The sequence below is a fragment of the Caloenas nicobarica genome, chromosome 3, assembly GCF_036013445.1.
Source record: "Caloenas nicobarica isolate bCalNic1 chromosome 3, bCalNic1.hap1, whole genome shotgun sequence".
Classification (NCBI taxonomy): domain Eukaryota; kingdom Metazoa; phylum Chordata; class Aves; order Columbiformes; family Columbidae; genus Caloenas; species Caloenas nicobarica.
Genome location: NC_088247.1, coordinates 111,211,816 through 111,229,707, shown reverse-complemented (window position 1 = coordinate 111,229,707; position 17,892 = coordinate 111,211,816). Strand labels below are relative to the sequence as shown.

Genomic DNA, 17,892 nt, shown 5'->3' with positions numbered 1-17,892 from the left:
TGAACCTTCCCCAGCAGAGTGTCTGTATTTCCACATGGTCACGGGCAGCTTTGACCTGGGATGGTTCATGGCCCTCTGCTGTGCTACACAGCACTGATAAAGAAAAAATCCTAGGTAGTTCTGCTGAAATGAAACAAAGAACCACGTTTGAGAGCATGGAAGAAGCCAAGGGGGTGAAAAGAGCAAGGCAAGAGGAAGAGCACCACCCTGAGGGTGCGGTGGCTGAAGGGAAAAGAGGAGAAGCAGAAGAAACGAAAGCAGAACTGGCAGAGAAGGACAAGGGAGAAGCGGGAAGACTCAAAGCGAGGAGCACATTGCTGCTGCTGAGAAGTGACCTGGATCTCAGGAGCTGCTGGAGACCAAGCCCTCCCTGGGACTCTGCCCCAGGCAACTCTGGTAGAGCCTCCTACTCCCAACCAACCCTTCTCCAGCATCCTCTGTTCAGCAGCCAACCCTGGAAATAGTCCCCTGCCTACCAGCAAATCCATCATAACGGATGTCTGGGAAATCTTCGAGCAATGGCCTGTAATTCAGAAAAGCAGCGGAGTTACCTTAAAAGCAAATCCTACACGTTGACATGCTACACATTGAATGATGTTCTAAAGAAAATGACCTTTCTCCCCTATCAAAGATGACAGGCACTTCCTTGGACAAACACAGCCCAATGCTGGTTGTTTGACAAGGCACTTCCTGCCTTGTGTTCCAGCCTTGCAAAATATGCACTTTAGCCAAGAAAAAAAAAAGGCAGCACCTGCCCAGGATTTACTTCAATCACAGCTGGGCAGGCTCTTGTTTCCAAAAGCACAGGTGCATTACACCCATCCTACCACACCAATATAATTTAGATTTTTCTGCATGACTGCCTACTCCCTTAGCTAAGCCAGAGATTCACCTTATTGACTAGAGCACATACAATATAATTGTATTATTACATTTCACTATGTATAAAATCCTATTGCTTCCCATTTAAAAATTTGGAAAAAGGAAGATGTTAAGAAAAGTATGAGGCTGGATCATACACAGTCTTGCACAGAGCACAAGTGTCTGGAAAAACCACTTCAGATAAAAGTCAGCATTTGACTTTGGTTTTAACAATGGGGAAAAAAAAGAGAAGTACTAAAAGCCATTTCCCAGATTCTGGATGGAGAGGTATTAATATTCTGCTCCATTATACCTCTATCTCAGATTTTCTTTGGCTGGAAGAATCCCACTAATATTCTCTCCAGTGGCTTCTGAATATCATGAGTGTTCTGCCTTTATTTGCATGCAACCATTAAGTAAACTTATGTGCCCGCAGGTAAATGTTCTTGTATGCATAAATGAGGTCGGAGCCAGGGTTTTCTGCATGCATAATCTTAAGAAACTCTTTCCAACCCCATTCTTAAAAACCGTATTTAAGAAAACGAGCACTACAATGCAAAGTTATCAAAATTCAGAAAATGTCAGAATCACAGTTGCCAGGCAACCTTAAATAACCTTCTGCCCTTTTGTGTACGCGCTGTCACGCAGGCTGCCATGACAAGATCCAACAGCCTTTATTTTCCAGCTGAGCTCAGACGCAGGCAGTGCCCAGGCGGCAGACGGGGCTGTGCAAGGACACACCTGCTGGAAGGTGCAGAGGGAATCAGATGGGAACCGCAGGAAGAGAAGGAAGGATCTCACAGCTAAACGATGCCCTGGAGAACTGGGCTGTGCCTTTACAGGAAAGCCCCTGAAATGGTGAGCAAGCCAAACCTTGTTTTTCCAGGTGGCCACTCACTGTGTGTTCCCTGTTTTCTCCAGGCTCAGTCTGGGCTCTGGTTTGCCGAATGACTGCATTTATGTTCTCGACCCTCAGATTATACCCTTGAAATGGGAATTATAATACCGTCATAACTGTTTATAACTATTTATTTATGAGATTTTTATGGCAGGAAGAGGGTTTGCATAGGAGTCTCCAAAATAATAAATACTATTACAATAAACTACAAAGAAATTCGTAATTTTGTATTCAAAGCACACTGAAAACAAATGTTAAAGAAAAAATGAATGAAGACAAACTACTCAACAGCACCCTTTCAACAAGTTCCTTATTATTCTGGGCAGTGAATGAAACAGAAACCATGTGGGAGAGAAAACAAACACACAACCAGAGCCAAGAAAAGGGCATAAAAGAAAGGAGGATGCAGAGGAGCCTCGCTCAAGCAGGGAATGGTGCCAAATGAAGAAGGCAGTGAGACGACAAATGGAGAGCCCTGGTGGCAAGTCTCTGCCCAAAGGAGAAAGCTCTGTCTTCTGAGCAGGGGTGGGTTGCTGGACACTGCTGTCACTTCTTAGGACAGGAGATCACAAGCCAGGCTGACCCAGAGAACAGTTCCTGGCGGACAAAAATTTCTCATGTTCCTTTTGCACGTAAATTGTTTGCAACGCTCAGCCCTCTGGCCCAGCGCTCTGCTTGCTGCCCCGAGAGAAAGGTATGAGTTAAAATACCTCCTGGGAGCCAGAAGAGCTTGTGGAGAACTCTGCACATTTTCATGCAAGTAGGAGGTTGCAAGGAACATGCAAGAAGGGGCAAAAGGAATGATGTGGTGTCGCACGCTTGGGGCACAGCATCACACCTTTGACAGCCTTTTCCAAAAACCCTCTTCCAAAAAGCAATGCCCAAGAAAAGCAATGTCCAAAGCTCTTTGATATAAAGTTCTGCCTGTGCAGAGCAAAAGTCGATGGTTTAGAATAAAATCCAAAGAATCACTACGTGCAGTTTTCTTACCAGGCAGCTTCTGCATGAGGATCATTGCAAACCAAAATCTCCCAGGCAACCCCAAGGCCACTGGGATGTGGCAGCACCGTTCAACCCCCACAAGTCCCTCAGCTGAGCTGCTCTCCTCCAGCAGCTCTGGGGAACAGTCTCCTTCAGAGGTGAGCGAGTCTCTTTGATCTCCAGGCTCTGTGCCTGAAAAAACAAGCTTTGCTCTTTCCCCCGCCTCCTCCGCCCCCACAACTGAGAGAGAAGCTTCAGGTCCTTGAAACCGATCCATTTGTCCACTGTCTTTCAAACCCTTGCTCTCAGCTGGGGGTACTGTCTTTCTTCTGTTTATCTGACCACTGCTTATCAGTGCCATTTGGGATGTCTAGACCTGGAAGTACTTCTGCTCTGCAAACTTAATACTTGTTTGTGATACTTTAAAAAAAGAAACATACATTTAAAGAAAGTTTATTTATCCTTTCATTTATATCTTGCATTAATTTTACCCTGAGAGTTTTGATTTAATGCGAATGCAGGTCTCGGTCACCCAGAGCCTGCACTTCTTTGGCTGACAGTTTAATGACATTCACTCAACCACTCTTCCCCCAGTATAAATGAAGAAGCTGCCTTTCTCTTCTGGTTTTGCTTCCTTGAAAACAAAGGCTGAGACAGTCTGCCTCATCTGCCCTGAGCTGAACTAAGCAACAAGGATTTATCCATACTGTTCATCTAAGCGGAGTGGTTCTTCAGCCATCATTAACCACTATGTGGTTCAGACAAAGGGTGGGACCTATCTCACCAAACTTTAGGCCCCTCGAGCTGAGCTAGTAACGCTCCCTTTCCTTTGGGAGCCCATAGAAACAGATGCTTTGAGGGAACGGTCCTATGCAGACATCTGAACTGTACAAGATTTACCGCCCCCTCAAACAGCCTGGGTTTCTCCATGTGCTCCCCGGTGAGCTCCAGGTGACCGGCTGGATGCAGACATGGCTCATTGCTCAAACTCCAACGGTGGCAACCTAAACACCACAGGTCAGCAATGGCAATGGAAAAAAAGCACGTTTTACTACACACAGAAGCTGATTGGACTCAAACAGTATCTTTTCTAGCAGGAAGGGTCGGTAAGAAGAGAAACAATACAGGAAGATGCTGTTGCCAATGTCTGCACCTCAGCGAGAGACAGCATGTAAATCAACAGCTCTTTTTCACATCCTCACAGCAGCAGGTATCACAAAAGCCAATTCTGTCAAGTGTCATGTTTGTTCTCATTGTATAATCAAGATTATTTGTAGGCAGCAACAGGTTACAGTCTAATTAAGTTTGATCAGACTTGAGCTCTTTCTCAGGCAGTCACACTTTATAGTCGTCTCAGAGCATCGCAGTGATATTTACTGGGAAACGCAACCCCTCCATTTCCATAGAAGCAGGCAGTTTAAAATCAGCTGCAGATAACTCAAAATGACTGCTTAGAGCAGAAATGTAATTTTCTGAAAGGAGTTATTGGTTCTGAACATGATGCACTGCACTCATGAACTGTCACGCCTCATTACTTCAGATACTGGATCCCTACTGGATATGTTGCCAAGTTCTTTTAAGATGCTGCCTTCCAGGGAGAAGTCTTAAAAAAATAAAAGCCATTATCAAACGCATTTTCTCAAGTCCTGTGGCATATTTACAGGTTAAATGGAATTAAATTTTTTAATTGCTCTTAAAGTACAGCTCCGCTTTTGAGAGCGATTCAACAGAAATTGAATCAATTGACTTAGAAGTTTATTACCTGTAAGTGCTCAAATATCACTTCATGGATTTAAAGAAATAGATATTATAGCAGCTTTGCATGTTCAACCAAGGTTCAGAAACTGTCAGAGAATTTATTCTAATTCCAGTAGCAATTTGTGAGTATCTCATTTGGTTAGGTCGCGGCAAACTAAATATAGGGTGAGCACGTCCCTGATTTGCATTGGTGGAGCTTAGCCATACTGGAACACAAGGATACTTTGTTCTTTCCATCTTATATCTGTCTAACTCCACCTAGTACAGTTTGGGAACCCAAATTACAATGCCATAATCTTCACGAGATCTCCATTGCTACAATTTATTACAATTAAATCATTAGGAATGTGACAATGCAGACAAGGAGGACTAAAATTCAGCACAGAGGTCCTCTGGTTGTGCAGGGTCAGGGTAAAAAGCACTAGAAACTTTTGTCCTTAAGATAAGAGGCTTTATACCCCTTCTTGGGACTTAAAAAAAACCCTGAAAAAGTGACATCATTTGTACGGTTACTTTTAAAAGTGGAACTATATTTCAAGCGTTTATTAATCAAATCAAGCATATACAATTTAAATTATGCTTTCCTTGTCTTATTAGCATATTAATGAATATACATCAGCGAGTTGTACTAAAAATATATTGAAGATTTGCATGTCTGATTATATTTGTGGAGTTTTGCAACTGACAACTTGAAAGGAGGACGGAAAAAAACCACCTTGTGTCAAGGTCTATGCAAAATTACAGCTTAGACAGGTTCCTTAATCAAAGGGTTGCTTTGTATCTTTTATAAGCTAAAAGGAGAATGTCTTTCTAAAAGAAGAGGACTTGCTCTTGGAATTATGTTCAAAGTAGTCACTTCCTCAACTTTTAAAGCAGTAAATAGGACAATGATGTCTCAACCAAAAGCACTGCCAGTGATCTCCCAACATCTCCTTTCATAGAAAAGAAGGGAAACATAATACTTCTACACACTGCCTCAATAAGAGGTTATCCTTAGCACTCAAGGAAAGCTGCTTTACTTCTCATGTTCAAGAGACCAATAGCTAGGATCTAAAATGGGCCACCCTTTGGACACCTATGTTTAAGAGAGCATTTTTTTAATGGCATGGCAGAGTTCTCAATTTCTTTTGCCCAACTTTGCTCTCACTCTGTTCCTTCAACAAATTGATCCAGACCAAAAATAATTGGGGAAAAAACGAAAAGGGTGTGGAGAGAACAAAAAAAAAAAAATTAATTTGGACTCAGCCAATTTTGACTTTCAGTAAATGTGTAACTACTGGGGTAGCACAATGATGAGAATAAGTAGCAAAGGTCAGGAATTGTTTAAGTCAAGGTCACTGCAACAAAAGGATCCATAACCCGAAACTACCATCGAAGACTCACATGTGCTTTTCCATGGTAGTTCAATTTATTGCCTTCCTTTCGGTCTGTTATTAACAAGATGAACGCCAGCACACTAAGGTGCACTGTAAGACAAAACCAGTTAATATGGAGGTAAGCAAACCTGCAAATGCAGATGAAATGTTTAAGCTTCTCCAGTGCAAATTCCCACCAGTCACCTGCTGACAATCTGACCTACACAACATGGAAGTTGATATCTACAGAAAGAGCCTTGTTTCCTATACTCTTCATTCACTCCAGTGGGAAGGGGCATGAGCATCTCCCAAAATTTTCTTGGTGGCATCTAGAAGTCCGTAGGTACCACTGGTAGTGGTATGAACTGATACAAGTGACAGCATCTGCAGCAGGAAAGAGAGTTTTGTTTTCATGCACAGTGCCAGTATTCCAAGAATTTCACACGCTGATTAACTACATTTCTGTACAGTGCGCTCATGATATCTCAGCATTAATGCTCAGTTACTGATTGCCCAGAACAGTTTTGTACACCAGCAAATTCCAGCAGCTACCAGTGACATTCCTCAGCTGGAGGTTCTGTAAATTGACAGGTAAGAAGGAAAAAAAAAAAAAAAAGTCTTGTTTATCTTTTTTTCATTTTTAACTAAGACGATACATATGAGTAGAAGCACTAGGATGATGGAAAGCTACAGCATGCTACAAATGAGAAGAGAAATATCTCCTAGATAAAAAGATTATACTGGGAACTGCCTATGTATTGCATTCTCTTGTGCCCATGCCTTCTGCTGCCTAATGTATTAACAGAACTGCTCACCATGTGGGAATTCAATTCATGAAGAAAGGTGAGAAAGCAAAGGTGCTAGAAGATAACATACAAGCTCCTCAAAAGAAATGACACAGGTTCAGTCTTCCTTCAAAACGCTAATATATCCAGAGAAACAGGGCAAGTTTAATGGTACGGCTTGCTGTGATTTTGCTTTGCTACTGTGAACTGTGTAGGGTTTTTGTTGGATTAATTCATGCACAGTCAAAGCTGACGTTCAGGTTTTATAACAAGTGTATATATATATATATTCATGTATTTAATTAATATTATATATATCTATTTTTAAAATGGGATAGTAAGAATCCAAAGGATTAAGCAGCAAAGAAGGGTGTGAGTTTCAAGCATTTCTACCCAATTACGTGCCAGTTTTCCAATTTTCTATCCTCTGACACCGTCTCCTACAGTAGCTCTTTCTAATTAAAATAAATTAAGAACCTGTTCTTATTTACACCCCTAAACACTACTATTCCAGGATCTCAAGAGAGACCATAGCGAACCTGGAAGGATCTCCAAAGAGCTTTTCAGCAGCAATGTGGCATATTGTCAAGAGTGGGAAGGCCGGCCAACTGGCAAAACAACAATTTTAAATGTACTTGGCCAGGCTAGGCCTGTAAAAACAAGATGCTTTGTCAGCCAATGCAGTGGGCACTTACATTCGTAACAACTCCTTTTTTTCCCTGAGTTTTCTAAGAACAAATTACTTTCTAATGTTGACATCCAAGTCCTTTGAAGAATGTAGATGGCTAGCAACACTAGAGCTAAGATGCAAAGAGGCCAGTTGTTTTGATTTGCTGTATACGGACTCTTCCTCTTCTTTTTGAGAATCAAACAAAACTTCTTACTTTTGTTAAAGAGAAGCTAGTGGTAATTTTTGGTTCTTCATCCATGTTCCCCATGTTCCCAGAAAAGCCACAAACAGACAGGGATAACATAGGGATGGTAAGAAGAAGGAAGCATGTGTCCTGACTGACTCAAAGATGTGTAGTGCCAATTCCAGAAAAAGGTGTAACTGAGTGATGAAATGCATTTCCTGGAGACAGTTTTCAACAGACAGGTCTGCTGAACCCAGCTGCTCCCATCACAGCCTCACTATAGTCTCTATCCCAAGGTTGCAAGAGGCAGCTCTGGAGGCTGTTTTATCAAAGCTACATAACAATTTATCACCGCATGAGAATGCCAGGTTGATGTTAGATTGCAAAATATCTGTTGAACACATGAGATACCTAACAGATGGCAAGATCCCTGTCATAATGTCCAAGACCTCAACGTATTATCTGAGAAGGTTAAAAATTTCAAATATGCATTGAGGCAGATGAAAGGTAGTAAATATAATAGAGGTGCGCTGCTGGATCTCGTCCTCACTAACAAGGAGAGTCTGGTTGAAGCAGTAAAGGTTGAGGGCTGCCTTGGTTGCAGCGACCATGAGATGGTGGAGTTCAGGATCTCGCGTGGCAGGAGCAGAATAGCAAGCAGAATTGCAATCCTGGACTTCAGCAGGGCCAACTTTGGCCTTTTCAAACAATTGCTGGAGGAAATCCCGTGGGCAAGGCTGCTTGAAGGTAAAGGGGCCCAAGATAGTTGGTTAACATTCAGGGACTGCTTCCACCAAGCTCAAGATCAGTGCATCCCGACACATAGGAAGTCAAGGAAGGGAGCCAGGAGACCTGCGTGGTTAAACAGGGAACTGCTGCGTAAGCTCAAGTGGAAGAGGAGAGTTTACAAATCATGGAAGGAGGGGCTGGCCACTTGGGAAGAATATAAGGCTGCTGTTAAAGGATGTAGGGAGGCAACTAGGAAAGCTAAGGCCTCCTTAGAGTTAAACCTGGCGAGAGGGGTCAAGGACAACAGGAAGAGCTGCTTCAAATACATGGCAGATAAAACTAACACCAGAGGCAATGTAGGCCCACTGATGAATGGGGTGGGTGCCCTGGTGACAGAAGATACAGAGAAGGCAGAGTTACTGAATGCCTTCTTTGTCTCTGTCTACTCTGCCGGAGGCTGTCCTGAGGAGCCCCGTACCCCTGAGGCCCCAGAAGAAGGCAGGGCAATGGAGGAGTTTGCCTTGGTTGATGAGGGTTGAGTTAGGGAGCAATTAAGCAATCTGGACATCCATAAATCCATGGGTCCAGATGGGATGCACCCGCAGGTGCTGAGGGAGCTGGCTGAAGTCATTGCTAGGCCACTTTCCATCATCTTTGCCAAGTCTTGGGAAACGGGAGAGGTGCCTGAGGACTGGAGAAAAGCAAATGTTACTCTGGTCTTCAAAAAGGGCAAGGAGGACCCGGGTAACTATAGACCAGTCAGCCTCACCTCCATCCCTGGGAAAGTGATGGAACAACTTATCCTTGGTGCCATCTTAAGACATATCAAGGATAAGAGGGTCATTAGGGGCAGTCAACATGGTTTCACCAAGGGGAAGTCGTGCTTGACCAACCTCATAGCCTTTTATGAAGACATAACCAGGTGGATTGATGATGGCAGAGCAGTGGATGTGGTCTACCTTGACTTCAGTAAAGCATTTGACACAGTCTCCCATAGCATCCTCACAGCTAAACTGAGGAAGTGTGGACTGGATGACCGGATAGTGAGGTGGACTGCAAACTGGCTGAAAGAAAGAAGCCAGAGAGTCGTGGTCAATGGGGCGGAGTCTGGTTGGAGGCCTGTATCTAGTGGAGTCCCTCAAGGGTCAGTACTGGGGCCAGTACTATTCAATATATTCATTAATGACTTGGATGAGGGAATTGAGTGCACTGTCAGCCAGTTTGCTGATGACACCAAGCTGGGAGGGGTGGCTGACACGCCAGAAGGCTGTGCTGCCATCCAGCGAGACCTGGACAGGCTGGAGAGTTGGGCAGGGAAAAATTTAATGAAATATAACAAGGGAAAATGTGGAGTCTTACATCTGGGTAGGAACAACTCCAGGTTCCAGTATAGATTAAGGAATGACCTATTAGAGAGCAGTGTAGGGGAAAGGGACCTGGGGGTCCTGGTGGACAGCAGGATGACCATGAGCCAGCACTGGGCCCTTGTGGCCAGGAAGGCCAATGGCATCCTGGGGTGTAGTAGAAGGGGGGTGGTTAGTAGGTCGAGAGAGGTTCTCTTTCCCCTCTACTCTGCCCTGGTAAGACCGCATCTGGAATATTGTGTCCAGTTCTGGGCCTCTCAGTTCAAGAAGGACAGGGAACTGCTGGAGAGAGTCCAGCGTAGGGCAACAAAGATGATTAAGGGAGTGGAGCATCTCCCTTATGAGGAAAGGCTGAGGGAGCTGGGGCTCTTTAGCTTGGAGAAGAGGAGACTGAGGGGAGACCTCATCAATGTTTATAAATATATAAAGGGTGGGTGTCACGAGGATAGAGCCAGGCTCTTCTCGGTGACAACCAACGATAGGATAAGGGGTCACGGGTTCAGGCTGGAACACAAGAGGTTCCACTTAAATTTGAGAAGAAACTTCTTCTCAGTGAGGGTGACAGAACACTGGAACAGGCTGCCCAGGGAGGTTGTGGAGTCTCCTTCTCTGGAGACATTCAAAACCCGCCTGGATGCCTTCCTGTGTAACCTCACCTAGGTGTTCCTGCTCCGGCAGGGGGATTGGACTAGATGATCTCCAGAGGTCCCTTCCAATCCCTAACATTCTGTGATTCTGTGAAATATGCACCATTATGGTAACATCTATCTTCATATTGCTCACCTTCAGTTAACACAGAATTCTCCCTGTAATACCTTGAGCTCCACTACTATCAAAAATACATGTCTCACTTAAATTATTTTATTTAACTACGTTGGAAAATCCAGTTCCTGAGTACAAACAGTTGACAAGAAATATATATGTGTGTGCTCATGCGTGCCCATATGTGTGTGCACAAGGCACAAAACAAACAAGTGACTGTTTGTTACTGTCACTGTTAATACCATTAACCGTAGAATATCCTTTCTTCATTTAGGATGAACAGGTGAGGTACTCATCAAAATACAGTCAAATATACACAGTGGAAAAGTGACAGTTCAAGTCAGACACTTATTTAACTAATACATCAATTTAATACTCTTCTCTCTGTACCATATTACACTTAAAAATCCTGACAGCCACAAACAACAAAGTTCTCTTCTCCGTCCCCAAATTTCACTTTGCTTTCAGGAGAAGGTGATGAAAATTGAATTGTCAAAGCAAAAGACTACTGAGAGTGCCATGTGGAGGATTAAGGAAATAACTGAGTTAAGTCAGTCAACTGTGTTCCAGTTTTCGCTGTGCTGCCTGACCCGTTGCCCTCTCCGGTTTTTATTTGCTTTTGCACTGTACTGCTTTATGTAACTGTTCCCTCCAGCTCATAAATTTCCAAGGTGAACAAAAGCTCAAGTGATTACATTCGGTTTGGCCACAAAGGTGATTTTTTTCCACTAATTCCTACTTACCGGGTTTTATATTTTTAATTACATGAAAGCATTAAGGCTCTTGCAGTTAAGTTGATCGATTGGGCTTCTAAATGCCCACACTTTCCCATTTTTGACTGGAACAATAGTTCCAATAATATTACTAACTGCAAGGGTTAAAATGGATTAAGGCTGGACATGAAAAACAGTTTGGTGGTTGTTTTTCCTTCCCCTTTGCAGGCCAGGCTGCCCTTATTTTGGTTCGGGTACCTAAAACTGCTTTTCATCTCCATAAGCATCTTTTTGCCCATACCGATATCCTATAAAAGGCAACTCTTTCTTTTCAGAATACATCCTACATAAAAAGGACTGGAAGTCCATTATCTGAAGTTCTTTCTGGTGGCAGCTCTGAAGCAGCCTCACCTGGAATCACGCAAAAGCAAAAGCAAGTGCAGCCATAATCCTTCCTCCCTCTAGCATGAGTTTGCTCATGGTGTTTTCTTGATCTGACCTTTCTTCAGCAGTGAAAGCTATTGGTGGAGGTAACTGCAGCCTAAGGAAACCAAGAGACCCGTGCTTACAAAAATGTGCAAAACACCAACAGATCCTCAGTGGCATTCAGTCTGTAATCCTAGCAAGGTAATGAGATTTAGAGAAGCTAAATGCTAGGTTTCTTTATTATACTGCAAAAGCACATTCAACTTTAATATTTGTCAATGTGTGTGAAGCAGCTTATCATTTGTTTATAGCACAATTAATACAAATTTCAACCTAAATTTGTGTAGAATACACATAATCAATGAGTCAAAAACACTTCTGATCTCCCAGAAGTTTACTTTGGGACCTACTTCAGTCTTTCCCAGAAGATCAAAAGACTTCAATCTCCACAGTCACAAAAACTAAAAGCTGATTGAATTGCAAGCTTCAGTCCTTCAAAATCCTAGCATCATTTTACCTCCCACGTATAGCACATGACAGTTGTCTATGCTCATTATGAATTCCTTCTACATTTGAATTATCACCTGTATTATTGGGTCAGGATCCAGCTGTTAGCAGAGGTCAGATGTGATATACCTGAGGTAAACCCTGAGCTGACAGTTCTTACTTTTTGAGTATAAGATAAATTCTTGCACTGGAATAGGATTACTTCATCTAGTAAGCCCTTTCATTAGAAAGTATCTATCTCACCAGTGAGAGTTTAAAATGACAATCAAGATACAGTCAGAACTAGGAAACATTAGACTTTCCAATATATCAAAAGCCAGTAACCACTGCTTGCCTGTTCTTTAAAGAAAGATGTTTGTTTTATATGAAGATATAAACCCCTGGTGATTTCAGACTTCACAAAAATGATACGGAATGAGAAGCTGCCCTTTGCCCTTAAATTTGAAAGAAATTATCCTAATTTCCTAATTTATATTGTGGTTTTTAGTATTTGCTATATGGTAATATTTACTTGCCATATACCATTAACTAAGTTTTACAATACCTCTCTCAGGTAGATGCTTTAAAAAAGACATAAACAATGTTGTGGAAGAAAACCCTCTAATCCATAATCCTGATGCAATTTCCTCAGATCTTTCTGGGAAGAATCCTGCTGTGGAATCCCAGATTTCATTTTAAATTAGGGCAGACAATACTCTTTGCTCAGAAAATGTGCTTAACACCCCATAAAACTCCAATAAAAGTGCTATTACATGGATTACCAATATCTTAGACACTGAAAAGAGATGCATGTGAAAATACCCACTCTGTAAATAAGTTCAAGCATAAAAGAGCAAATGCTCAGGCTAACCTGTAACACTTGATCAGTGTCAGATATTAAACTGCAAAGTATACAATGCTGAAAGAAAGTAAAACTTCTCGGCAAAGCAGCCCACAATATTAGTGGCAAGAACACGGCCCCAAGGGAGAGGTACTTCTCATTAGGAAAATAACATGACAATGTCCATAAAACAAGTTTAAACATATCTTAATGCCAATCCACAGGGCAAAACCAATGCATTTAATTTCTACTAATGACAAGGCCAGATATAAATTTGTGACTGAAATCTGCAGGTACCTGAACATTGTGGAGCAGCGACCATTTGCCATATGGAGCAGCAAGGGCACGACAAGGGCGACTCTCCAGCTCACACCACTGTCCCTCCCGACAGATTTGCATCCGGCTGGAATTTCATGCCAAAAGAGTTTTACAGCGATGCTCAGAGAGGGAGAACAAGATGAAAAAGGATGTAAAGAAGGGGGCAAGGAGCTATAGATGTTTTAAGAGAAATCCAGCAAGGTGTAGAGATACAGGAGGATAAAGCCATTGTGCAGAAGAAAAGATGGGCTGTTCAAAAGAAAAGAATGGACTGGCAGGGATGAGCATTGAATATTGCGAACAGATGAAGGCAAATGCAGGCTAAAGTGCAACTGCTTTAGGATTTTATTTTTAGTCATATTGTTAAAGGAAATGGGCTTTCAAAGCAGAGTACTTCATGGCTGGCATGTTCATCTGCCTTTAACCAGGGTGTATAAAGACTGCATCACCAGCACAAAGGAAACTTTAAATGTCACTGTAAAATCTTTACTGAAGAAGAGTTCAAACTGCAGCTCGCAGATCCTGAACCAAACTTCTCAAAGTTTGGAGCACCAGTATTTCCAAATGTTCATCATTAGAAGTGTTTTTAAGGGCACTTAAAGGAAAGGGTTCATATTTTTCTGTTATCAGTAATGCCAAGGATAGTAAGAATTAATTCATGAAAGCTGTAATGGGTTCTCAAGCCCAGAAACATCTCACTTCCATCGGAAAACATTCATGAGATTTGACAAACTTCATGTAAACTTGGTCTACTGACATTTTTGAACGAGTTACATCAAATTCCCCATTTCTAGCCATATTAGGTCTAACACATACATTCTTTCCATCATGAAAGAACTGACTGATGAAAATTCAGAGATGGCAAGCAGAAAGCGAGGTTACTTATTGAAGGAGAAGGAGCGGACACTTCACCAAACTGCCTGGCCTTCTGCTGAGCAGAGATCTAAATCCAGTCCAGAGACACTGAGAAGAATCAGAGCAATTTTAAATTCTGGAAGGGTACACTTTTTCCAGGGTATTTCTTTGCTTCTGTTGAAGTATATAAAATATTAATGTCAATTCATTCCACATCAATACATTTATAGACTCCCCTGTTATCAAGTATCCAAATGAAAACAGTCTGCTGTGAATAATTTACTCCTGAATCATCAGCCAGTTTTCTTCTACAAATCCAGGAGATCTTCAGCATTTGCCAAATCACATCTATGACTGACAACGTTTTAGAAAAGGTGTTCTCCCTGTCAAGTTTCTGAAAGGTACCAGCATATATGTATTTGATGAGCTACAAAACTCGATATTTAGAACAGATATAAATTGCTCACAATAAAGTAAAAATACACAGAAAGGCTATAAAACATGACAGTTTTAAGTTTGTGGGCTGGATCTGGTGTGCAAGAGCAACTTGTTCAACCCTCAATAGTAAAGTCTCTATGACCATCTTTCCAGGAGGTTCACAAACACATGTGGGAAGAGGCTGAGGGCTGGATGAACTGTTCTGGCAACCCACTTGCTGCTGTTTTGGTCCTGGGGTTCCCCCAGCTCCCTTGCCTCAGCCCATCAGGTGAACGTGCTGCGGACTGCCTCAGACAAAAGCTTGTCAGCAGACAATCTATTCAACCCAAGGCTAAAGAGTATGTGAAACCACAGCCCCTCAAAATAAACACCAATTTTCACTCAGGTGGTGACAATCCCAATTACTCCATGATTACTTCTCTAAGTATTAGTCTAATACCCGTATTTGCTCTGAGCATCAGACTTGCTCACAGCTCACTACTGCACTGTCCTCGGCAAAGGAGACAAAAGTTGTGCTCAGTGACAGTTCAAAAAATACATTCAGACAACCACTTCCCTTGGTACGTTTGAAATATGAAGCTAAAATAATTCATTTGGTTTTGTTGTGGCGCTCTTCTGTAAGTGTCTTAGAAATGTGTATTCTTGCTTCATGTTCACATCCCCCTTCTCTCGCTGCACAAGGTGGAAGAAATATAAATGTACTGGCTGATTGATGTTACCATAATAATCCATTACAGGGAGAAAAACAATTTCAAAACAAGAGTCACTAACTACATAATTCCCTGATGAAATACAACAGTGGTTCTGAGTTAAGGATTTTTTTTTTAATGAACACGGCTATTCTGCCCATTTGCTCAGTAATGTACTCATTCTAATGTACTCAGAGTAACCTTTAAAAACAAAACAAGCCAACTTTTTCCATTTGTTACTAATACAATATAATTATTGCCAATCTCAAGATCCTGAGCAGAAGGCTCCAATTCTTTAAGGCTAGGAAAAAACCTAACAACGCGCACCATTATTATATTGGTCACTGCAGAGATACACGAGTGGATGGCAGAGGGTCAGCACTTAGGAAGGGTCAGCTTTCAAAGACTGAGAGGAAAAGTGGACTAACAGAACAACTTCAACAACATATACTGCCTCACTAGAATCCCAATTTACTTGTACTTTCATTCTGGCCTTGGTATACTTTCAATTAAATCATTCAGTCTGCACAGATTGGCTCCAGGTGTGTGTATATACGTACATGCATACGCATTTTAGGTATACATAATCCAGAAAGTCTTTTGCTATACGCTACTAAAATATTATGAAATCCAAGGAAACTTGCTAAATGTTAACTATTAACACCAAAACCCCCAAATTAGCTCATGGTACGATCTGCGGTAGCTACTGCTAAAAAATGAGGTTTTAAGGTCCGCTAACACATTGCAGAGGAAAAAGATACCAAATCGAAACACATTTCCTGTCAGAAAAAGACAGAAAAATTGAAGATGGGAAGCCATGCCTTTAGTTGTACATTCATATGAATTATAAAGATTAAAAAGAAACACGGTGTTCAGCACTGATAGAGCTATATATCTCTTTCAGGCAGATAAGCCCAGATTGCAAAACGTGACTAGTAATGAAGATGTACTTGTAACATGAAAATAGGTGTTATGCAAAATAGTCTTTCTCCTCATTGGTCCTAGAACATAACACATTATGATGCATGATCACCATAATTTGTGAACTTTATTCTTTTTCAGCTTCTACTTTGCAGATGTAGCCTAATTTTATTATTTAATTTTTTTAAAAGTGCATACAATACAAATATAATTTTAATATAATTGCTGGTACAGCTGATTTTATGTTTTATTTTTACATTTTCAGATTTTCCAAGCTCAGTGTAAAGAAAGCTGTTATTACATGTATGAAGATACAAAATAATCAAAAATAGCATACACTACCCAGAACATATCTTTGTACCCAAAGATGGACCACAAGTTCAAGTACATTAAAGGCCTGGTGGTGAAAAATACAATTACTTGATTTGGATGCAGTGAATTCAGCAATAGGTAAAATGCCTCAGCACAAAAGTAGCTAAATCAGGTTTATATATTTTGCAAAAGAAAGCTTACCTGCCCATTTTTTCCCAGTTCCATTTCAACTATTGCAACAGGGGTGTTTATCTGATCGATGTGTCTTGACTGTGACTTCAGATCCACTCGCCAGTTCATGTTTTTCAATAAATTATCCCAACGGCTTTGACTGATCAGGCTCTCATGGATCTTCATTCGATGGTTCTTCCAAAATTTTGCAATGACGGCAGCTTGATCAGATGTGATGCCACCTTGTTTTTTGGTTTGGGCAGTGAGAAAAGCATCCAGCTGATTCAAATCCATGTCCGCTGAAGCAATTGACTGTAGGGAAAATAAGAGGAGAAAAAGGAAAAAGCTTGCCCAAAAATATTCTTTAGCAGTTTAAGCTGAACGGTCTACCAACAGGTCACATCTTTAGGGTTTTACAAATACTGGATTTTAAAGGGATAGAATCATAGAACAGTTTGGGTTGGAAGAGACCTTCAAAGGTCATCTAGTCCAACCCTCCTGCAATGAGCAGGGACATCTTCAACCAGATCAGGTTGCTCAAAGTCCCGTCCAGCTCTGGAGCCCTCAGTACAGGAGAGACATGGAGCTGTTGGAAAGGGGCCAGAGGAGGCCACAGAAATGATCAGAGGGCTGGAATAGCTCTGCTGTGAGGACAGGCTGAGAGAGTTGGGGTTGTTCAGCCTGGAGAAGAAAAAGCTCCAGGGAGACCTTATTGTGGCCTTTCAGTGCTTAAAAGGGGCTGTTAGACACATGGGGATAGACTTTTTAGTAGGGCCTGTAGCGACAGGACAAGGGGCAAGGGTTTTAAAAAGGGGAGATTCAGGCCAGACATGAGAAATTTTTTCCAATGAGGGTGGTGAAACACTGGCCCAGGTTGCCCAGAGAGCTGGTAGATGCGTAATCACTGGAAACATTCAAGGCCGGGCTGGACGGGGCTCTGAGCAACCTGATCTGGTTGAAGATGTCCCTGCTCATGGCAGGGGGGTTGGACTAGATGAGCTTTGAAGGTCCCTTCCAACCCAAACTATTCCATGATTTTGTGATGCTACTGAGAACTCCAGAGCTGGGCACAGAACTCCAGGTGGGGCCTCACCAGAGCAGAGGGGCGTAATCACCTCCCTTGACCTGCTGGCCACCCTCCTCTTGATGCTGCCCAAGATATGATTGGTCTTCAGGGCTGCAAGCGCACACTGTCAGCTCACATCCAAACTTTCATCCACCAGTATCCCCAAGTCCTTCTCTGCAGGGTGGCTTTCAATCCCTTCATTCCCCAGCCTGTACTGATACCAGGACTTGCACCCCCACACAGCTGCAGGACCTTGCGCTTGGCCTTGTTGAACCTCATGAGGTTCACATGGGCCCACTTCTCAAGCTT

At 42.2% G+C, this 17,892-nt stretch overlaps 1 protein-coding gene across 1 annotated transcript in view; it reads right to left on the bottom strand.

Moving 5' to 3' along the window:
* Positions 1-17,892, bottom strand: part of COMMD1 (copper metabolism domain containing 1) — a 79,191-nt gene that overhangs the window by 34,548 nt on the left and 26,751 nt on the right. The window contains exon 2 of the mRNA XM_065632182.1: positions 16,548-16,829. Coding sequence (XP_065488254.1) covers positions 16,548-16,829 — 282 coding nt within the window. The remainder of the gene's footprint in view (positions 1-16,547; positions 16,830-17,892) is intronic.